At 41.4% G+C, this 24,505-nt stretch overlaps 1 protein-coding gene across 4 annotated transcripts in view; it reads right to left on the bottom strand.

Annotated features, from left to right (window-relative positions):
* SPAG16 (sperm associated antigen 16) overlaps positions 1-24,505 on the bottom strand; it is a 403,853-nt gene that overhangs the window by 93,066 nt on the left and 286,282 nt on the right. For all 4 annotated transcript variants that reach the window (XM_040561425.1, XM_040561424.1, XM_040561423.1 and 1 more), the window contains 2 exons: positions 18,324-18,389; positions 4,647-4,773 (listed from right to left, as the gene is read on the bottom strand). In XM_040561425.1, the coding sequence (XP_040417359.1) occupies positions 4,647-4,773; positions 18,324-18,389 (193 nt within the window). The remainder of the gene's footprint in view (positions 1-4,646; positions 4,774-18,323; positions 18,390-24,505) is intronic.

Here is a 24,505-nt window from a genome sequence, read left to right as displayed (position 1 = left end):
CTGGTCAACACAGTCCCCTCCGGAGACTAGAGGCACAGGGCATCCCCAGCTCTCCTCGCATCCACCAACGAATGGCAAAATCCACCCCGCAGCTTCCCAGCAAGGGAGAGCTTCTTCCATCCTAGACAAATCCCTCAGCCTGTCAAGATTAAGCTTTATGTACTTGGCACCACTTGAGTGACATGAATTAACCAGAAATGCGAAGGAAAAAGGGGAAAGAAGGAAAAGACCAGCACCTGGCACCTCAATACCTGCTTGTCTTTGCAGCCCATCTCCCACCTGAAATTGAGGGAATCAAAGAGAAAATTGAGTGGGTGCCTTGCTCACTGCAAGATCATACTTCTAACTAAATGAGACTGCCATATAATAAATCAGTATTATTTATGTTTAAGAAATAGGATATATACTCAACTAGGCACATGCAAATTTAAACAAATGCAATTTCTGCTTCTGAATCTTTCTACTCCATTTACAGGGGTTATTTCTGCCGGCTCTGTTCTGAGCACCCAAATTGCTACCAGATAAGACAGCTTAAAACTGTAATTCTGGGACTTCAACTGAAGACCCAGTACCAGCAGAAATTCTGACAATCTAAGGTTTAATTTCTCTGCCTTCATCCCCTGTGAGGCCTGTGTGAATCACCTGTGGCTTTAATAGTATCAGGACTAGCCCAAATAATGTCTAGTGCAAATATTGAAGGTGCTGCAGCACTGACATCCCAGCAATCCTGCTAAGAACAATTCTGCATTCAGTGAAGGGTGGATACTATGGAGACACAAATTCATGGATCACTATTTAATACCAAAAACAATCCAAGGCTGAACTGCAAACGATCCTGTCACCCACTGGGCTAATGGCCAACTCCTATTAACAGTCCTGTGTAATGTCATGTGATGGTGTAATTAAGCAAATTAAGCCAGCTTTTAGATACCAACGCGGAGCAGCTACCCTAACTTCACCGTGGCTGAAAGCTGTACCATTTGCTCCATAGCCACTTCCTAGCACCACGTGTCTTCTGCATCCCCCAAACTCCTATCTCCCAAAATAAACCACATGTATCACAAGGTGATGTTGACTCTCGCAGTTCTTCACTTTCACATTAATTTGCAAACTTTACATTCTTTTAATATACTCATTGTACCTGCAGATCTCAAAATGCAGCACTAGGCTCTTCCTAGGCTGATGATTTTGGACTATTTTTTTAAGGAAAGTTGCTTGGCTTGTTTTAATACATAATGATAATAATAATAAGTATGTCAATAAATAAACTAGAATCCTCTACAGTTTCCCTACCTCTTCCATACTATTAATGGCTGTATTGTGATTAATCATATCAAGTAAACTTTCTAAACTGCAACTGGGAACATCTAAGCTTGGTGACAAGAGAGAGATAAGGGATTTGTGAATGCCGCAGAAGAAAATATGCATGTGGGAATGCTGGGTAACTACCATATGAAAAAAGTTAAGTGAATTTACTGAAAAGAAAGCAAAAAAACAATCAACAGTTACTTGTGTTGTGGTTTGTCCTGAAAATAACCACAACCGGTGCCCTCTCTGAAACCTTTCACAGAATGCAGAATTCAAGGACCGTGCTCCTTGGTGGTTTTGACACCAAGGACAATACTGACCATCAGTGCCCCCAGGGGGCTGAGTCCCACCAGCTCCAGCACCATCTCCCGTTCCAAGACCATGAGCTAGTTTCAGAAAGATTCATGGAAGAAGAAAGCCTACATGAAATGCAATAGTGATCAGTTAATCATGTAATTAATTTCTCCCCATCCACAAGTGGACCACAGAGAAGAGTACACCTGCCAGCTGAGCGAAAGGAAAGCTAAGGCACGAGGAAGCAGACCAGACTTATCTAAAGCAGAAAGATTTATACCCAGCTCTTTTTCACTAACTTATTTAAGATCTGAGTGTGGTCCTGAGAAAGAAGAAAATGGCTTCATGGTCAAACATCTATCCCCTGAATAGCATTCAGATCATGAGTCAGCAAGACCCATCTGCAATAAGGCCATCAGGTGAATCCCAATAATTGTCAAACTCATTCTTGGTGCTAGCTCTTTGTGAAGCAACTCCCATCGAGCACATCTCACACTGAGAGTAGATATCACCACTTAAGATAAAAGGTAAGATGTTTCTCACTACATTACATCTGCAATTACAATTACTTAAAAACAACACAAAGGAAAACCAAATAAGATATTTGATTAGTTGGGGCCTTACTATCTCTGACCTCAATCTCATTTGCAGACACCACCAAACTTTTCATAAAACCCTTCTATCATTATTAGCTATAATTTAAATAATTACGGGGCAGAAAAAAAACACCCATAACTGTTCAACCATGGCTCTCTAATCTAGTAATTAAATCCACCTGCAAGAAGCTGAACAATTTGTTTCCTGTGTGTATGACTACTAATGCAGTCAAGTATTTTACACTAGGTGGTATATCATCACCAGGAGGGACTGAGGGACATAGCCAGGAATTAAGCCACACTTTGATAAAGCCAGAAAAACTCGCCCAAATACCTCCCCAGACAGAGGTCCCAAACGAGACAAGTGTGCCAATGCCCATCAGGCTGCCAAGTGAGCATGGGACACCTTCTCCCAGCCCTATTTGGGTGTTTTTTCTTTTTTTAATATTCTTGCTGTTTGACTTATTTCAATACAGTTCCTATTTTTAGCTAACCCCGTTCAAATGACTGAGTGAATAGTTTGACCAAGTCCACATATTGATCAACACATTGTTAAAAATAATTACTGTTTAGACAAACAATGCAGGAACTGCTGGGTCATTCGTCTAGCCGTCTGCTGTTGCAGAGGACCACGTCATGCAGCCTCTCCCACTGATGCATCAAGGGCTACCTTTGGATCACTCAGGCTCACTTTGGTTTAGCTAGCATGCGTAGTAGGTGAAAAATAAATAAAATAATGACAAAATGGTATCAGCATGAGTTAAGCATTCATGTACTCAGGAGCTCTACCTGGATCCCATGCTGCCCTGCTAACAGGAACCAAACTGGCTGCACCCAGGTTTGCTGAAACCACTGCACCATTACACTCAGATGCAGCACAGAAAATGCATTGCTGTCAGCCACAACACTCGCCCAGCAAATTAAAAACCGCTCCGTAATGAACAAGTAGCTGTGTGCTTGTACCTCTGCAAGGTACCTACATACTCTGACAGGCGCTGCCTGTGCAGCTTGCCCAGGGTGCCTCTCCCTGCGCCCCAGCTAGGGCACGCAGGGGCTCTGCTCAAACCCCACAAGCTATAAAGACCTCTCTCTCTTCCCCAGGTACTTTCGTATCTTTAGTAGGTGCGACTGCGTCCCGTTACGTTATGCCTCGTTCTGATCATCCATATCAATTGGATCTCTCTGATGTGTGCTTACTCCTGCAGAGAAAATTTTGGATTTTATCCAGACGTTGGAAAAATTTGCCCATTTAGATTGCCTGAGGCCGATAACCTTTCTACTGGAAACCTCCCATCTGGCTAGAAATATTGCTCCTGCACTCTGCAGGGATGTGATTCCTTTGCAAATAACTCAATATTCTACTCCAGAAATGCAGAACTGCCTCAAATCCTAACCAAGAAAAAATGAGCTCTTGTTCCAAATTACACACATAAATAGAATAGTCATTAAATTTGTCTTTGGGAAGTGGTCAAAAATGGACGGTGTTGATGTATTTTATCCCCTGGAAATGAAAATACCCTATTTAACAGTACAGCAGAGAGATCTGTGAAAACACTACAAAAAGACTAGAGTTTGATGGCAAAGTTTTCTGCCAAGAGACTATTTGTATTATGGATTTCACAGTATGTGGGTCATTATGACAAAACGTGCTATTGTTTCTGTTTAAATGATTCCTTATTTTTCTCTCACGTTCTAGTGAAACATTTTATGCATATAACACAAATGCATACATATTTTCCAATAAACAAAATACATATTACATTCTATATCATTACATCATGTCATATCATATTATCCTACCTTTGAGTAAGAATGACTTTCTGAGTGAAGATCAAATTCCATGCTGCAATATAAATGCTTGTCCGTGCTTTGGAATTGAGGATTAGTATTGTTTTTAAACCAAAAAAAAAATATTTTACAACAGCCCCTCTTCAAATGAAAAAGCACCTTCATTCAGAATACTGCTGACACAGTAATACAAGGTTGATAATGAAAAATAACTGGTTATTTCAATACTTTGTGCACAGTAAGCACTCCTGTCAACACAATCAAAATCTGAGGCAATTATAAGAGGACTTAGTAAGGTGGTTATGAAATGCAACTGTAGAATTAGCAAATAAAAAGAACAGACAGTACTGGAGAATACACGTGACTAGAACAGAGGAAATCTTGCTAAGTTTTCAGTGATAATTTGTATTTTATGTAATAATTTTGTAATTGCACTTCTTGTTATTGTACATTTTGCCTTTTCTGTAAACAGAAAATTAGACCAAACTGCTGATCCTGTCCAGAAAACACGTGCATCGACCGCCAGTTGGTACTATTGGGCATCTCGTCTTTCAAATGAACACATCTGTGCTGTGTCACACATGCTCTCCAGCTTCAGAAGTGTAGATTTCAAAGTAAAACGTGTCTCAAGGAAAAAAAAAACTTGGTAAAAGCTCCTACCAGAGTAATCAAAGGCAGCCTGATTGGCAGGACGGGGGCCGGCATCGATGGACATGATGGGGACTGACTGCCGAATGTCCCAGAGCTTCAGCATGCCGCGGGAGTCACAGGAAGCGATCGTATCACCCTGTTGACGGTGGAGACGAAACCAAGGCATCACTCTTGTATTTTTGCAAAGAAGAAAGCACATGAAACTGGGCTGGATACCCGTGGATGCCAGATATAGTAACTGTATGTATTAAAATAAATGTAAGTTATTATTTGTTAGGTTATCACGGTCTCTTGACCACTACACTGACTTGAATACCAACACTGCTATAGGACTTCTGAAGAAAACATTCCCCATGCTGCTCTTCCATAATGACTAAAAAATGAAAATTAAAAAAAAAAAGTGACAGAAAAACTTTGAATATGCAGCATAGGAACAAATGCAAAAATCAAAGAAGGTTGGGTAAAGGATGCCCAAATATCATTTTGGTTGGCTAATTCCTAACAGAAAGAAACCACTGGCTACCAATATAGAAAGATCTACTATTTATTTAAACCACCAATATAAAGATTTAAAATACCAAATCCCCAAACCAGCTCAACTGGTATATGTTCAGAGTCATCAAAGCTTTTTCCAATTTGTGCAACGGTGTGAGAATAGATTAACGGGTATTGTTTTGAAGCAGAATCGCAATGATACAGAACCGAGAATCAGGTGAAACACCGGCCAAGTGCCGCATCTGTGACTTTTTTTGTATTCAGTTAATTTTTATTTCTTTCATGTAAATAATGCATGCAAGAAAATGTGTGGGGTCATCTAGCAAATACAGGAATTAAGATCTGAAAACATCCATTGCCTTCTCAAGCAGAAAGTAATGGCCGACAAAATACTATCATGGTGTAAGTTTAATGAAATCTTTAGGTCCATTTGGAGGAGACCTGAACTGTCTAAACTCCATTCTAGCTTGTTACAGGGACTAATAGAGAGTAATACACAGAAACAAAGCAATCATTGCTTGGAGAATTCATTCAGCTGGCGATGAATAAGCTCTCAGCACTCGCTGTTTTGCAGGAAAGCTCGGTGACCAAACCAACACCACGTTATGGAGAACCTATTTGTTTAACTGTCTGTTCAGCTAGACCTGCTTAATTCTCTTTCATTTCACCCACTCAGCCTATACAAATGACAAGGTCAAGCAGGCCTTGCAGGAAACAAAACAAACAAAAGCAACAGCTACACTCTGAATCATGGCACGGTTTGAATTGGATCTCAACAAAGCAAATTTTGAGTCAGAAAAATAGAAAGCATCACCATGGATGCTTCCCTGTCCCTGACGCATTTCACAGAGTCTCTCAGACTCTATTTTCTGGGCTGAGCAGCTGAGTCTCTTCCTTCTCTCCTTCCCACCCTTTTTCAAAATAGTCAATTTGATAAATAACACCATTACATGTATATTTTTGTTTTAGTGTATGTTTTCAGACTTGTTTTGTAGATGTCAAACATACTTAGTTCACTTCTACAAAGGCTCCTTAGCTGCAGCTTTGGTAGTTCAGCAGCTCCCAGAGAGCTCAGCTGAGGGCCCATCTGGACAGGACTGCACAAACCCAGGCAGCACAGGTACAGCAGACCCTCCAGTGGGTGCTCTGCGACTCCTCCTTGTGTCAGCGGCATTCGTGTCAATGGATTTTCGATACATTTCCCTCTCTAGTGTTAGCATGATCCAGCTAATAGATCCTAACAGCACCAAGAATGCTTCACTGAAAAAGAAACTGCAAATATTGATCAGAGACGGTCCCAAAATGGTAGAGTTGACCTTGGCTTTCCCACTGACTTTGAATGAGAGATCATTACTAGCTGCCTAATTATGAGGCAAACAACCTTTTACTACTGGGTCTTCCTTCTGAGAATTAATTTCTGCCACAGGAGCTGGCAACCACAAGAGAAGATCCAGACCCCATCCTCTTTCAGTCTTGCCATCCTATTCTCTGCCACATTTATTTTCTCCTGATTTCTACTACAGATCAAACCTGAGGTAGGTACCAGATACCTTGAACCACCCTAACCTGTTGTGTTTTTTTTTTTTGGAGGCAATTTGTGGACACACCAGAAAGAACTAGCCCCCATGATCCTTGCAGACACCACTTGAACAGAGAAACCTGGTTTGGCAGCCAGCTGGAGAAGATGGTCCTGCTCCCAGGGGTTTGTGATCTATCCTAGTAGCACGATCAACCAGCTCTTGGCTCTCAGAAGTCTGCAGACTTTCCATCGTTTTCCTCCCAGATGCCTGGTATAAACACACCATGCATAAAACTCAACATTCAGCAGCATATTTTGCATGACCCGCATGAAAAGGCAGCAGAGCTCATCTGCAAAGAGTTAAGAAAGCGCAGGGTTCTGGTGGTAACACAAAGCACATGCCAACAGGTATTTTATCAGCCTCAGCATACTCTGCCCACAAGCTTATTAACAAATGCATCAATTACTGTTGCTACCTAGGCAGCTGCTGCACTAAAAGCATACCGCGAGGATTTTGTTAATGAGCCGGCTATTACATGTCACTTCTTGATGCCATCTCTATCACATACCTTCTCTAAATCAAGTGAGCTGGAGATTTGGGATAACAACTTCTCAATAGGAGCAAATAAACCAGGAATGTAATCAAGCTTAAGGACAATTTGAAGCTACATGCCACTCAGAGAAGAATAAAGGGCTAAGTCACACACTAAATGAACTCATTTGCCCCAGCCAGGGGCCATTTTCAAAAGCTTTAAAGTGGAATCCCTTTGAATTCTTGCACGAGCTTTTGGCTTTTTCATTCCTTTTGCAGTTATTATTTAGTTATTCACAGCAGAGCCCTCTGCCTTGCTCTTCGTATTCTTCGTTTTGCTTCTTGCTGCACTAATATCTTTTTTAGATGTCTTTTTAATGATACATTTAACTGAACAGCAAGCTGGACCAGCAGGGTTGGATGATTTTCTGACACGTAAGAGGAGACAATGAGATCCAAGGAGGAGATGTGTAAGAGCAGATTTACATTGTACTGATTTTCATTTACACTATGTTTTACGCTGTAGCAGCCAAAGCTCAGTTCTACTATTTTTTCTAATCAAAGAGCATGTCAGACCATTCATAAAACTGGTAGGAGTTTCCTCCTAGCCTATATAATCCAGCTGGTACTTCTGTGCGTGTGCATGCTAAGTAATTAAAGAATTTACACAGGGATTCAATTAGTCTAGATTCAAAGCCTGGTTCTGTTCCAGGCTCCACGGGACTTTGTCTTTACAGCTCCACTTCCTGAGTCCTTCCCTGCCCACTTGGTGCCCATCTTTGTGCTACAGACCTCTAACAAAAGGGGTACGTACAGCAGAACCCCAATCTCAAATGGCATTCACAAACCATGGTAAAACATTTATTTGTAACCGCAGGATGATATCTGCTGATCAGAAATGATTTATATCATTTCCACGAAATTTTTAAAGTCCTTCTTCCATCTTTTTTTTCTTAATATACATTTTTCTAGTGAATACTATTACCTAGAGTAATCACCAGGGTACAATTGGGACAATAGAGACAAAGTGGGACTAATGGCCAGGTACAATTTAGTTTCACTTCCTGAAATGACTACACATCATTAAGATATGAGCTGCAACAAGTGGTTTTACATAATGTAGACTGCAGTAAACTCCTCCTGGGAGTATTCTCCAAGTGTCATTCTGAAGGCAGGTCAATAGCTGTTTCATGGGCTTTCCTGAGTATTTTGGGAAGAACAGTGAGCGAACGAGCACCTTGCTTTGTTGGTTTGAGAACTTTTGGGGCCCTGCTGTGCCCGATACCACCCCGATGAGCTTGTTATCGGTCTTCGAGCTAAGCAAAAGGAGCCAGTCCTGTGTACGTGAAGTGTGGATAGAAGAGGCCTTGCTGCAGTGCAAAAATGAACTCCACTCCGAAAAAATAAGAAGGGGCACACATGTCTGACAGAGCCCCACGCCGAGCCCTCCCATCCCACAGGCTGGAACGGGGGTTTCTGAGCAGCAGCGAGCATGGGCAGAGGAATCCCAGAGAAGCCAAGCAGGGGCAGGTGAGTCTGCTGCAGTTTTAATAGGGAAAAGTCTTTAATGTCCAATTAAGCCAAATGAATTATGTAGAATATGATACAGATGGGAAAAAATGCAGATGTGTTCCATTATTGGGCTGATGACTAATCAATCACCACCCATTTTTGAAGCATCAGGTTTAAATCACCCTGGTTTCAAATGAAAATAGCATCTTCTGAGAAAGAAATGGTATTACTTAGCCTGGCAAAACTACAGAGCTACATGGATTGCCACTTTGAAAGTACAGTGGTACATCTTTAATAATTATTTTCACCAAGAGTGGGGGGAAAACAGTGATTAAGAGTTATTTACAGGCAGCGTCAGTGTTTTCCCATCTTCTTTTTTACTAGCTTTTTCCTTTTGCAGTTCCAACTTTACATCATGATCAAAGCAACCAAGGATCATTTATGTGTTAAGGCAACTAAAGAAGATAAACATCTAGAGCACGAGCAACTAGGGTCTGGTTCTCCCTTCTTGTGGCTTTTTTTTAAGCTTTTAATAGACATCAGCTGGTGAGATGAGCTCTTCTGGAGGCGAGGGGAATCCAAGACATAGATGCAGAGAGCCTCGTCCCTGCGAGCTTCACGGTTGGTTCCCTCCAACTTCATTAGCAGATGTCAATGAACAACCCCTAATTTTGCACTGTCTGGTTGACTGCTAAAATTGCCACAACTCGCTGTAACAATTTACTTGGCTATTTTTGCTGAACTTCCTGTGATTACTGATCTATTGCAATCCCTCAGCGTTATGATCCAATGTGCAGGTTTTGAGAGCGTGCTGACTATGCACGCCCTGGGGCAAGTGCAGCCTCCCTCTCACATCCATCTCGATGCGCACTGCAAGCATCTGACCAAGCAGGCAATACAATATCTATTATTAAAAAACCATTACGGATTCAAAACTACAAGAATCTGCTCCAAGCTCTGTCTTCATCCCTCTTAGAGAGCAGTATCAGCACCTACCCCACTAGCTTGGATGGTAGATGGCTATCCTTTAGCTAGGATCCTCTATTCTTTATCCTCGGAGCAGAGAGGCATGTGGGGAGACCCTGACCCAGGGGTGAGCGCTGTTAATGCCAACAACCCCCCCCAGGAACAGCCAAAAAGTGCTCAGGAGCAGAAGGGAAATCTATCACGGAAGGGTAAAGAGGCTCATAGATGTGTTTGCTTGGCATGGTCAGTGACCAGAAGTCTGCTGCTGTTAAAAAGTGAAGCAAAAGCAAATATATTAGAAACTGGAGGAGAGATGTGGATGAGAGGTCGGTGCTGATAAATAAACAGGTGCATGGGCCACAGCATACTAAGAAGCTTAAAGACATCGTGATAGAAAAATTTCACTTATCCTCTTTTTCTCAGTGATGATTTTGAGACAAGGTGAGGAATATCCCCAAATGCCGTTATTTTTAGATTAATAATTTTATCCTTTCAGACCATATGGAGACACATAAAGAGCACCCCCTGTGTCCTAAAAAGACGTAGCTCCATTGAAAATAATCAAAGAAGGTGGCAGAACTTTGTCGCAGCAGAATTTCCAGCTCTACCAACTTTAAAAATAATGATGGATCATGGGTCTCTTGCTTGTTTACATGCACTCTGCAGGCTTTCCCCTTGCTGTGTGAAACAGAGGGAATCTCTCTTCCCTTTGCCACATCAAGTAGGAAGAAGTGCCTTGTGATGTTTGAGGAGAACAACACATGCTAGGCTTGCAGAAGCCCTTTGCATAAATTTACATATGAAACCCAAGATCACTGCACTCCCTGCAGAGTTACTGCTAGCCATAGTTGACATTGCACTTGAAACAGTACTGCAAAGAGAGCAATATCTTTTGCAGAGAGGTTTAAAATAATCAATTTTGTTTTTCCTTTTTAACCATCAAAGAAGTGCCTTTGAATTCTGGGAGCTGTGCAGTGAGAGGAAGGCATGAATGGTAATTGCCATTACTGGCTTTTCTCGGTATTTTGAGTGCTACACCATGACTAAACTGAAGCTAGGTGACATCATTACCTGATTAGATGCTCCCAATATGCACAGCAAATTCCGGAGGTATGCCACGTTCTTGTCCAGATATTTTATTGTCACTCAAGTATGAGTTAATTTTCAAAAACTGGGTAGTGTTCCCCGTAATAACTTTAATATGTAGATGTGATGCATGCCTGCAAAAATGCATAAATTCCTGGTAGTGCCAACAGAGCTGTTGCTGAAATTGTAGGACATCTGGGTCTGAAAATTAAGTGTAAGTAAACTGCATATTTTTTTTTTTTAAAAAACAAATTATCAAAGGAATGTGTTAAATGAAAAAGTTCAACTTAATATGCGACTCTATCTTGTCTTTGGGCTTTTTTTAAGGGAAACTAAATGCATAAAGAAGAAATATCAACAATACATAAAATGTACTGACAGAAGCTCACCCAACTCTGTATTCTGATAAGTGTATGAACGTTTCTTCCAGTTTCAAAGTATTTCAGGCAAAAGAATGATCAGTTCAACAAACTTCATCCCATTATTTCAAGAATTTCCTCACCAAAAAAATCAGCTAAATATCAAAATAGAACAATCTGCATTCCTCTCCCCGATGGATTTCAGTTTTGCATTCTCAATTATTTTCAGATTAAATCATTCTGATATTCAAGTACCTTCTAACAGTGATATTTATTCAACTAGAGATTAATCGCATCTTCATAACAGAGAGGCCTTTCCAGTTTTGGCCCTACTTTCATTCTTGCATAAATTCATTTAAAATCCAACTTTGGTGCCGTGTAAAGCTGTGCACTACACAGCCATGCTCACTGCCCCGTTTGAAGCATCCTGCTTCCCTTTGGCCATTTGATGCAAAGTGGGAAGCTGCTGATGAGACCCCTTCCAAACGCAAACCACTGATCTGAACTAAACCCACTCCTCCAAAATAAATTTCCTTTCAACCGTTCTGAAGAGTTGACATGCTTTGTGTTGGAAGGGCTCTTACCTCCCTACACACTGCCAAACCCATCCTGCCAGCAGCCTTCTGCTTCTGTCTCACTATTTATTGGGAAAACTACCGTCGCATGAGGGAGCTACGGGATGGAGCGCAGGGATGGCAGCCTGCTTGCTCATGTGCTTTGGAACATCATTGCCTATGAAATATCACGTATGGAGGCAAGTTTGACTGTAATTCAGGTGGGAAATCAGATTTTAAAAAGCCTGGATGGATCTTGGTATTCTGGTTTTGTTTATTTTGCAAAATGACAGGTTTAAAAAACAGCAGTTCAAATGAAAAATGAATTATGCTGGAGCCCGGAACCCGCAGTGTAAACCTGGCACAGGGTAGTTGGGCTTGCTGGGCCTGGGCCAGGAGATCTAATTTCTAAAAAATCTTATTCCTGCCATTGCAACTTGGGATATACAAATTAATACTTCTCCTCTAAGGAGGAAGGGCAAATCTCCCATGCTGCTCGCAGTTTTGCATGCTAAGCAGCATTTGCTCCGTGGATTGTATATGCACAGGGTCACATTCACTGCAGAACACAGAATTCAGCAAACAAAATCACGTTAAAGGAGATAATCTCCTTTTCTTTCAATTATGCTCACAAGCAAGTGGACAAAACAGCATATTTGTATTTGTAAAGATAAAGTCTGAAAACATAAGAGAGAATACTGTACAGTCTTAATTATCAGCTTCTCTTGAGGATCTTTTCAAGGGTCAATCTGACCTAAAGCACACAGGTGGGTTTGTTTTGCTTTGTTTTTAGGTTCCTCAAAATCAAATTAAGTCAAAGCTACTTAACAGTGATGCCACACTTCCTGCTTTAAACATCAGAGTTTTCTAAAATCCAAATGTCTGTGCATGATCCTTTTTTTTTTTAATCATGAAGAGACAAAGCTTTTAATATCCAAAATTTGAGACAGCAAAATCTGATGAAGTTTCAACTAGAAAAATTAAATATTTCATTTACTCTTGATCCAAAACATGTCTGCCTATATCTGAATGATTTCAGTGTCTCACAAGCATTACAGCTGGGCTGGGTCACTTCTCCCCTTTCTCATCTCAGCTTCCCACTGGCAGGGGACAGCTAACCACAAAGATGGGATCAAAAAGGAGGGATCAAAAAGCACAAGCTGTAATTAACTTAAGAAATTACAAGGGGCTAGGTATACCATATACCCCCAAAAGGAAATAATCAGTTTTTTAAAATTCCAGATTTAAAATATTCGGGGAATATTTCATAGTGTTCTAGAAATATAGTCATAAGTTTGAGCAAATGTATATTTACTTAGCAGAGAAGTGCAAAGATGAATTGCCTTGCTCCTGTAATAACAAGTATTAGGCATGGCACAAATGAATTTTGTGGCAGATTGGAGAGAGAAACTCTCCCTGCCTGCTTCCTACCCCTTGTTCCTCAACCTGTACCATCCCCATGGGGTCCTGGAGTACTGAAGCCCCAATAATCTTCACTAGGAGCTCACAGCCGTTGTGGTACACGGGGCTTGCTCCCAAGCAAGCCCAGCTGTCTGGGTGTGGGGTACCACACTGCTTTGTGACATGTTTTGCAAGACCACGCAGAACAGAACAGCTCGTACTGCAAGGAGAGGAATGGAAGGAGCAAAGAGGATGGGACGCATCTTACAGGCAGCGAGGCCTGAAGGGAACATGTGCAGACAGGCAGACACCCACCTGCTAACGCCTGGTGCCAGGGCAGGCTGAAAGTGATGTCTCTACAAATACCATTACTGGGAAAAACTAGGCTCCTTTCCTCCATAACGCGCTCAATTATCCGGCAAGGCAAGGAGAGGACCCGAGGCAGTGCTCTTCAGAGCTGAGTACTGTTTGGGCGAGATGCTCTGCTTGCTGTTTCTTGGTGGCTTTGAAACACCTCCCCGGGTCCGGCCAGCAGGAGGGCAGAACGGAAGTACAGCTGGTCGAGTCATGCGTCTGTTTCGCTGAGCGTTACAAGATGCTTTGAGATGTACTGAAAGAACCTGCATGGTGACACCACAGAGCAGCAGAAGGGATCCCTGGGTTTCAAACAGCAAGTCAGCCCGACGGTGAACCAAAGAAAGATATAAACCCTGTGGCAGGAGTGGGAGGTAAAGGTCTGCGGCAGATACCATGAAGTGTCAAATGCTCCAAATAAAACAAAGAGAATTTCACTGACCTGCAATTATTTTCAGTGTTAGGGGTCTTGACAGGACTGGGTCTAAAATCTCCAACCAATAAAGTACCTGGGGGGCAATGGAAAGGCTGCTTAACTCCACATTTCCTAATGCAACATGGGCCTTGACTGAGCAAGATTCAAGGCTAACAGAAAGCAACTTGTTTTCAGAAGAAATTATAACTGGGAAATTGCTCCAAGAATAATCCAGGAAGCCATATCTTTCCTGGATAAAAGAGCAAAGGGAATGCACTTTGCCTGCCTTAGAAGGGCAGAGGTGAGCTCTGAGGGCAGCAGGTGCATTGTACCACCAATGCTGCAGGTCTCTCGGGCAGCATCACCTGCTCGGCGCGACAGAATAAGCATTTCTCTCTACTTAACGATGCACATTGCACCTATTACTACATTTCAATTTGCAAACAGATAATAGAAATAATGATGGGAAACTGGACGACACAAACAAGGCGTGTCATATTTAAATATCAGGTGCGTTGTTTTTTTTTTTCAGTCCCATTCAAGCACCTTTGCTAAGAGACTGTCTCTTTTCATGGGAGACAGAACTCTAGCACCTTGGAAGATCCACCTCCATCCAAAGCAAAGCATCATGGATTTCTCTAGCCTCCCGCACACGGTCAGGTAAGTGCATACACACTGGAGCTTCTGCACAGGCAGAGCTGGAGGACTTTTTGTAACTTCCAGGTGATTTGGGAGAGATATCCTGGCTCGTTTATCCAGCCTTCTACATTAAGACTCTGGTATCAGAGCCAGATAGCAAGAATATTTACAGTGATCCAAGTAAAGACGGACCTACCCAATGCTTCCAGAGTGCTTTCAGATCATCTTATCTGGTCTACACACGAAGGGTATAAAGCAGGGTTGAACTTGCTAACTGAAGGGCTCTGAACAGCAATAGCATCAGAGATGATGGGAAGTGATTAAATAGCATGCCTGGCCAAGGAAGAGAGCATTCCAGGAAAATCATTTCCAAAAATAGGGAGGAACATGAATATTTCAGAGAATGGACTGCGAGTGTACTTTAGCACATTTTTTCTGAGTTTTCCTATTATCAGAAGGAGCTTTCTGCCAACTAATGACACAAGTATTTTGATGCAGATTTTGTTCTCTGCCATGACACAGACAGAATAGTTTATTATTATTATTATTTTACTTCTCCACTTTCAATGGGCTGAAAATGGTTAACTAATAACTCCAAAATCTTTATTTAAAATGTAATTCAGCTCTGTAATTATATTTCTTATGCATGGAGACAGAAATAAACTAGAGGAAGAACCCATTAGCCCCTTTGCATGTATAATTGAACACGTTTGATATTACTAGGTAACCTTTGTAAGTAACTGGCTTTGAGTTTATGCAAAGAGGTGAGCACTTTGAATACATAAATAACAATAAGAGCAGATACGTCTTTGATTTCGCATTCTGTTCTTTTCTTGTTTGTGTCTGTGAGATGCAGTCAGACATCCCTGGCTTTATTTGGCCATCCATAGAAGCATCAGAAAGATCTGACTTTTGCATCATTTGGGTGCAGTAATGAATAAGAACTGACATCAAATATCAATATTATTGGCCCAGCTAAATGGTAGCTGACATCAAACTGGACTGCTGAAGAGGTAAACAAAATTGAAATTTTGTTTTTGTTAAAAACTGTCTGACATTATTTGTCCTTCAGTAAATCAATGGAAGAATGAGCTAAACCCTGCTCACATGTTGGCTTGGGGGGGTAAAATGGGGCAGTTGCTATCAAGCATATTTTTATAGTCTTTCAGGTTTTCCTAATACAAACTGTAATTCCAAATTTTCTTGTTTTAAGGAAACTTGGTAACCTCTGTAATTATTTTTTTTCACGTGCAAACATCATACAAACACAGTGTGGCTGATACAGATGAACACAGGTGAACGATAATCGTACTTGTGTTTGAATACAAATCCAATCTGGGAAAATTTTGGTTTCCCAGGCAAGGTGTACTCATACATAAGGTACGCACAGCCTTTAGTGCACTCACAGCCTTTGAAAAGAATTTGAGCATGCACAGTAGCCTCTAAAAAATACATCCTTACAAGCACACACACATGTTTCTACTCGAAGGCTTAGCCCCCAGTGAAAAAGAAGTAGCTGAAACAATTTTCTCTACAAAGTTAGTTGTGTTATGAGTGCATGGGAGTAAAAGGTACTCTAACATTAAGGAGGAAAGATACATTCCTCTATACCGCTTCAATTCCAAAACAGCTGTATGGATGTAGCTCGGATTTTCCCAAGTTTTCAACAGGCACAGAACCAACCTGGAAAACTGCAGTGTATGGACTGCTGAATATGATACCTTTCAAGTCCTGACACAAGCACAGCAGAACAAACACCTGAGCAGTCACCACAAGGCAGATCCTCCAGAGAGCTCGCGTCCCAGCGAGGCAGCCACTAAAAAAGGGCTGCGTGTTCCGAGTGCCAAAGTGGCACTTCTGGTCCTTAGAAAAATCCCTAATTACAGAGTCTGAACACTGGTGAGAGCTCTGCCTTTAAACACTGCCCACCTAGCAAAAATCTGTTAACTACAGTTTCAGAAGTGTGGCACAGTAAATAATTCACACCTAATCTGTTTCAGGGAGTTTAATGAGAACTTGTTCAATTTGTGTAAATGCATTTTTTTTTTTCCTTTTTTTCCTCCTACAATACTCTTTCCCTAAAATATCCCTTCATTTTTGGAGACACTGCCTGGGCAGCTTTCCGATCTAACTGGAAAATCTGTTCTTTGTTCTTGTGCTCTCTGCAGAGCAGACTGTGTAATCAGAATTGCATGGTCTTTCAGCACTCCTGTGGGCACCCAGCAGCCTCAGACACAACTATCACAAGCCCACTGAAGGGACTTAGGAGCCTACTTAAACTGACTTATATCCTGACCAGAAAAAGAAGGGGATCTCTGGGATGCTTCACCATTACAGCACTGCACCCCCAGAGCCCCACCCCACAGATGGATGTCTGACAAAGCATGGGATCTGCTTTGGGAGCCATGACATCATGACATTAAGATATTAAAAAAAAAAAAAAAGAAAAAGATCTAGGCAGGATTCTGTCAGAAATCAGTTTTGCCATTCCTGCCTGATTGAAGAAACCAGACTTTTCCAACAAATCTTTGCTTGGCTGCAAAGCTTTGTCCAGGTCAAAGCACTGGGCTTTCTGTTGGCTACTCCAGAAGTGATGCTGTGCCTTCATCCAAACACTCTGTGCTCACAAAATCTTTCTGATAAAAATATTGTTGAGTATGTTATTGTTTCTATAAAACTTTTTTTTCCTCAAAAAACATGCACCTTTTAACAAAAGCCTTGTCACTCAAGCACCTTGTTTAGCTTGGTTGGGGTGAAATATTTCACTTATTTTAGTGGGCAACCAACAGAGGGAAAGAAAACAGTTCTTTGGTGATGCCTTTGGTTGAAATCCAGCACTTGCTTCATTAGCAGCCAGTGTGACAATTGTAACTTGTGCACCTCGGGACCAACTCCCTCGCTTTTTCAGCAGTTTTCCCGTACATACAGAGTTAATTCATATAACTGCAATTACAGCTCCTGAAATTATATTCCTCACTCAGTTTAATCAATGCTGCTCTGGATGTTTCCATTTTTACTAATTCAATCATTGAGAATGTCAACCAATGATTTCAGCCTAGAGTTTAATGCCAACTATAATATTCTTTACCAAAATAACATGCTTATCTGGAAGATTATCAGCACACAGCCTTTCAGCTTCCTGTTAATCATTATGGGTCACATTAGAGTATGAGGCTCTTTGTAAATACTCAGATTAGAGACAGTGCTATATTATTGCCAGGTACAGTAAAGCTTTCACTTTTTTCTTCTTACTGTTAAATATTATTTTTTCTACACTATCATGTTACAAAATACTGAGGCAGACTGTGCCTGTCAAATACACAGATGCGTGTGGCAGAAAAAGAAGTAAGATGCCTTGGGAATTCCTGTCCCCCTACTCGAAGTAAGCTCATCCCACACTTTCTGCTCTAGGGTTTGTCCTACAAATGCATAGCGTTGACATAAGCAGATGGTAAAGCAGGAGCTGATACTGCAACAAGAGGAGAATATCCAGGATCTCCTACACCTACAACCAGGCATTTAGATCACAGTCTGCCACCAAGCTCAACTGGAACAAGCCTTTTTAGACAACAACTATAAAATTAATTATCCAGGAAAAAAACTAACAGCAAATTTCATTTAAGTAACTAAATGGCTAGGACAAAGGAGCATGGCTTAGATATCTTGCACTGACAAAAGGAGAACGGAGCTAGGCACGAGGAGGGGACAGCATTATTATAAGTCTCTGGGGCTGTGCTCTGGCTGGAGGAGTACAGCACCACATCAAACTGCTCTAGAAGTCAATGCTAATGCTGAATTCAGCTGTGGGGTATCTGAAAGACAGGCAGACCGAAAAACTGATATGCAGAACTTACTTTCATGTTGAACGTAGCATGGTTACACGAATGCAGGTGACCGTAGAACGTGTGAACACGGAAACCCTAGGAATTAAACACAGAGAAAGCAAGTTGAGTTATAGCGATATCAATCATTCTATAGCCTTGTAAATATAAAGACCTTGACTTTATGGCTGTGGGCAAAGCAAGGCACTTTGGTAAAAAAAAAACAGGTCCTGGTTGCTGGAAGAGAAATACATTTCTCACAATTACAAAGGATCTGTATCCTTCATGGAACAGCTAGTAGAAAAGGTGCATTCAAATGTCGTGAAAACAGACATCTACCTAGCAAGAGGGTCTGAATTAGGAGGTGCAATCATTGCTTCCAAAAGACTGAGTTCTTGCTTTTAGGCAATGATTCAGTATATTGTGTACTTGATACTCCACACACACCATTAAAGTCTTCCCTGAGGAATCACAAGCACGAAATCAAAATTAATTATCATTCGTCATCTTCCACATCAGGTTGTAAGTGACCCACGCAGTGCAGGAACATATGTCAGATGTCATCACTGATACCTGCCTTGTTCTCCCAGTGCAGCTGGCATCCAACCACAATAGCTCATGCTAAAAACATGACAGAGGTAGTGAAATAGGTGCTCTTTTCTGTTTTCATAAAGATCACTGGTTTAATGGGTATCAGCAACAAAAATACCATTAAGAGTGAAACCCAGCTTTGATCAGTGTAATCATATCCTGAAGTTTCCACTGTAAGAAAACATTTTATTGACACTGGAACTGAAATTTGTTGCATTCTACTAGATGGGAAAGAAAAAGCCAAATTTGAAATTCCTCCACTCCTCCTGGTAGGCCTGCTCTGTGCCTGTTCCAGCATGAGTCAATCTCTCGGGAGCAGCAGTAACGTAGGTTATCCATACCCCAGTCATGCTTTTACAGACAATACCATCAGCCTCCTTCCATTTCTATTTTGCCAACCCTCAAAAAAAACCAAACCTTCCTACTGTGACATATTTGAATTCTCTTTTCCCTTTTATCAGTATATTCTTGCAAGTCCTTTCAGAAGAGAAGCACTGCCAGAGTGCAATGCTTTGGTTCTTCACGGTTTTCAACAGCCTTACAGGTTGAAAAAAAAAACAAACAAAAACTAATAGAAGCCCCAAAACTTGTTTATTTAAGGGGTTTCTAAATAATAAATCCAAGCCAATTATATCCTGCTAAAAAGAACGGTTGAATAATTATTATCCAAATAGGAACTCGCTGCTGGAATAGAAATCTGATTACACAAAATTCCCAAGATACTGACAGATAAATTAAACTTGATAAAGATAACATAATTGGAGACGACTATAACCAAGCATATATGAACAGTCGAGCAAGAAAAAAATTAAAGTACATAAAATCAGCAGCAATACCAATGCACCCAGCCCATGGAAAAACTCAAATGTCTGCATATGTTTTGCATGTGGAAAATAACTCCTATAAAATAACTGCTGTTGCTCGGCAGGGCATAATATTTACTCTCAGACACTCTCAAATACCAATACATACACAGCAACCTTCCCATAAACACAGAAAAGCATGCCACCACAAACAAAAGGGACGAAAAAGCAAATGGATGCCGTGCCACATAATGAATGTGAACTTTGTTTTCCCTTCTATCAGTCAACTCAGTATAAACCACCTGAAAAGGATTTTAATAATAGTAATAATAATAATAATAAAAGCCATACAAAGGGAACCGTTCTGTAAAGTGTTTTCCAATACTATTGCTGAAACTTAATTTCCAAAGCACCACTTTATTTTTATTCAATGCACAGCTAGTGTTTCCTTCACCACCACCTGGAAATCTGAACTTCCCTGCACTTGCACACACAGATGCCATAAACCGCAAACTGGACCGCTGTTAAAAACAAACTGTTTTGCTCTAATGGCTCAGCACAAGCCACCAGCAATGTTGTCTGGATCAGACCTCATGTTCGGGCAGCACGGAGCCTTCAGCATCAAGAGCTCAGCAGGAAGGTACTCACGCCCCTTTTGCATTTGCATTCTGCTTTTCACGCTTTAATTATAAAGTCATTTACTCCAACGTCAGACCGCCCGCTTCATTCACCGTGGAAGTGAGCCAGGTGGGAAGATGGAGGGGAAATCTGGAGCATCTGTTCTTCAGGGGAACTTGAGTGGAGCACCATACAAATGGGTCCATGGCTCTCCTCCTTGTCACCCAGAAGGCAGCCGTATGCACCAGCCACGTCACCGCATTTCTTTAAGGTTCAAGACTCGCAGGGCAAGCACCTGGGGAATGTATCACGAGGAAAAGAGCAGAGGAAAAAGGAAGAGCTTGTTCTAATATTAGTGCTGGGGAGGTGTTGTCAGATAGGAAAAATGAGGTTCCTTTGCTTCGAGGTCTCACTGCCCATTGCCCCAGGAGGAACAAACCACAGGAGCCGAGCTGTGCAGCTGCAGAAGGGCACACGTCTCCTGCATCCAACTTCCGGGGTCTACCCAGTCTCCTTGAACGTGACACCCCGGCTGTTGGAAAGGGCAGTAAATTATGGAGAATACATTATTATTAACTGAGTCATCAGGACTTGACTGAAATATTAATGGAGGAAATCTCCGTTCTATTCACTCCTTAAGCCCAATTACATTAATAACCATACATTCTTACCCTGCAGAAAATACCCAGATAATAGCAACATTCAAAGAAAACAAAATATGAAGGGATCTGCATTGTTGTTGTTTTTTTAAAAATGATTATTCACACATGCACAAACACACACAATTTTCCATTTTGAAACCCAGAAATTAACATTAGAAGCAGGAGCTAGAAATACCACGGCATTATACTTTGGAGCCTATCTACCTCTCAGCTTCCACTGAACACAGATATTAATTGCCTGCCTGGGATGGGAGTTATCTAAGAGACTTCAGATAGAGAAAAAATTTTTTTTTTTTTTTTTTTTTTTTAACTGTGACCCAGTATTGCAGAGAAGCAGCCTGACCTTTGGAACTGTTGAGCTGTGAGCAGTAATCCCGCTCACAGTGATTAAACACAGAACCTAAATTCAAATGATTTTTTGTTCTTACTTTCACAGGATAAAAGCCTGAGAGCTCCGAATCAATAGTGAAATTCTTTTGTAAATCCACCCTATTGTGTCCATATAAATATACAAATAGTAGGGCAAGGCAAGACAGGCTGAAGACAATTATAATTTATATTCCACAGCTTCTTTGCATCTGGATTATTAAGGTGAACCATTAACTAATTCAACACAGGGGTTGAATCTTCCTATACTTATTTTAATTACCTGTTTAACAAAAAAAAAGAAAAAGAAGAAGAAAAAAACACAAAACCTAACAAGACTTAATTCAAGCTCTGCTAGAGAAAACAAAACACGCCCCAAACCTTTTGAGCATCATTTAAGAACTACTCATGTTTTTTATATTCTGCCTTTTTTTTTTTTTCCTGGATTTTGAATGCCCTACTATACATGAAAACCTGCTGCAAACAGACTTAATTTGCACAATTCAAAAATCAAGATAACAAATCCATTAGATCAAGCCGAGTGTAATATACTGTCTGCAATAGGTAATTATCTTTATTAGGTTGATATGATAAGAGCTTTTAGATAAGAACATCCGAGTATGTGATTTATCTAAATAGCATTCAGATAAAAGATTTATTTGTAATTTCTTGGTTCATTTAGAAATTAACTCAAAGAAATGCGTTCATTTTGAAGGACTGAACTAAGAGAAATGTTCAAACCATGAAGCACTCAACAGTGAACTGGTCACCACATATCCTTTACTATAAAAACAAACACAAAGGTATCCAGCTTTTCATGAAAGGTTTTAATTTTGTAACAGTACCTGAAATGAAGCTTCTGATCTTATAGAGCTAAAAGTTTTCTAGAAAGTCAAATAATCTAATGCTTCAGAAGCTCACTCCACCAGACGTGACCTTTCGCAGGCAATATGCTAAGAGTAGCACAGCACTCAGTGGGGAAGCTCTAACCTTTCTCTCAGCCCCTCTTGCTGAACCTAGTCAAAGGCCTCCCTTTTTACAGCAAAGTGTGAAATGAGAAGCATGACTCCTGCTCATATCCTGGCCTTGTTCATGGCATGGTCTGTCTCCAAGGCCCTTTGCACAGATCAGTGCTTGGTTAACCTATGCTTTGCACCAGCAAGGCACTATCCAGCCCTCCAGTAAACATCTGATGTCCCCAGCAGAAAAAGGGGCTCTGAAGTCAGTCCATGCTTTTAGGGGAACTTTGTGATGTGTCGCCTTGAAGTCATTGCACTGCAAACATCAAAAGCCATCTGGATCTCCTTATGAGAGCATGACCTACTACAAGGCTACCTTTCAAAGACAGAAAACTCATCCCTTTGGTATGGCAGATGAACACCAGACCTGGAGAAGAGTCTGCCAACACCTGGCCTCTACCTTTGCAGGAGGGCTCCTCTCCGCCAGTCCCTCTCTCCAGCCCAGCATGGCCATGTCTCACTCCTGCACCCTGCTGCATCCTGCACAGAGCATTCACCTCCCAGCTCCTCCGAGACGGACTTCATGAGCATGCAACATGAGGTATGTGTACAGTGAACAAGCGAGTAAAGCAATTTTACCATCTGCCACCGCAGGTTTTACTCTGTTAGCTCAAACACAGGACCTTCAGCATGGAGTTTGCTTCTGTTCTCCTAGCTTGGAACTGAGCCTGGTGGGAAAAATCACGCAGAGAAGACTATTTCTTGATGTTAGACCAACGGTAAGGCCATGGTACTACTCAGACGCTTTGTAATCCTGTACTTGGGGAAAGGAATTAACTTGTGGCTGTCATTTGCATGCTTTACTACAAAAGGGTTCACAGATGCAGGTATGTAAACCAATCTGAACACTTCAGCTGCTGAGCTGCCTGCTATTCTTACGCTGATCTCCCTCTCTCTTACGTAGCCCCGAGTTTTATTTTTTTAATTTTCACGTTATTCACTATGTCTTCCTAAAAAATGAAAGAGAATTTTGAATGTCTTTAAAATGCATGAACTTGCAGAACAACTTTCATTTGGGGAATCATAAAATCTTGAGAAAGAGCATCTATCAGGAGCTGGTCGGCAGTACTCCGGGAGCTCCTCCTGCCAGCTAACCCTGATGCTGGGCTTTTCCTCACGAGCAGCCTTCCTTCCACTTCTGAGTCAGTAACATCAGCTGCTGAAAACACAGGAAAAGCTGAAGTAGCTCTGAGATGCTCCTGAATCCTTACATTTTTCTGCATCTGAACTTTCACCTGAATGCAGTGTGAATATGTTTTTTGCGCTGAACATGCAGCCACATTCGTTTCTCTTAATTAGGAAGAGAAGTATGTTTCTAGGCCAAGACCTTGTATGCTAAATCTGTTCAAAGTGAACCTTTCAGGCTCTCCTAAAAAATACTAAAAACAGGATTTTATAGTGGAAGTGCTGACAGATGATATTCTTGCCAGCATAATATAACCTGACTTTAAGATAAATGTTTCATGAATTTAAAAAGTTGAAAAAGGCTTCTCTGTTCAGCTTTGTTCTTGAGATGAAAGCGAATTATCTCTTTGTCTTCTCCTGACACTGGGATTTTTGAACTGCAGCCTGCTGAAGCCCGTAACCACAGGCAGTATTTAAACAGACACGACCACGTGGGATTCTCTCCTCACTGAACTCCCGTAGGAGACATCCGTCTTCTAACTATGTAAGGAGGGAAAAAGGTTTAGAGCAAGGAGATACCTTCCTGCACCTGCTTCTGTGAAGAGAGAGAAAATTCATCTCTGCTTAGAGAGACCACAAGGGAGCATGGCTCCTCCTACACACTGGACAGCATCCAGGCAGGGGAGGGAGAAGGCTCTTTGCTGGACCCATCATTCCCTTAAAAGAAAATAAATAGAAAAAAAAAAAACAACAGAAGATATTGAAATCCTTTCACTAAAAGTAGACCTGTATATTACTCCCTCGGTTGATATTGGCAGGTGGCTTCAGTAACAGAAGCTGCAGCATCTTAATAAGGATTCATAAGGCAGGTGAGCATACATCACCCTGTCATTACCGGAGGAGCCAAATTCGGTAATCGCATTCCTCCTGTCCAACGTCACTGCTGGAGCTGAAACGCTCCAGCGAGGGAAGGATCCGCAGCACACGGCAGCGATGGCCAGGGAAATCCTGGATGCTGACATTCAGAACTG

This window comes from Cygnus olor, chromosome 6, assembly GCF_009769625.2.
Source record: "Cygnus olor isolate bCygOlo1 chromosome 6, bCygOlo1.pri.v2, whole genome shotgun sequence".
Taxonomy (NCBI): Eukaryota; Metazoa; Chordata; class Aves; order Anseriformes; family Anatidae; genus Cygnus; species Cygnus olor.
Note: the sequence above shows the minus strand (reverse complement) of the source record. Positions and strands in the feature narration are given on the sequence as shown.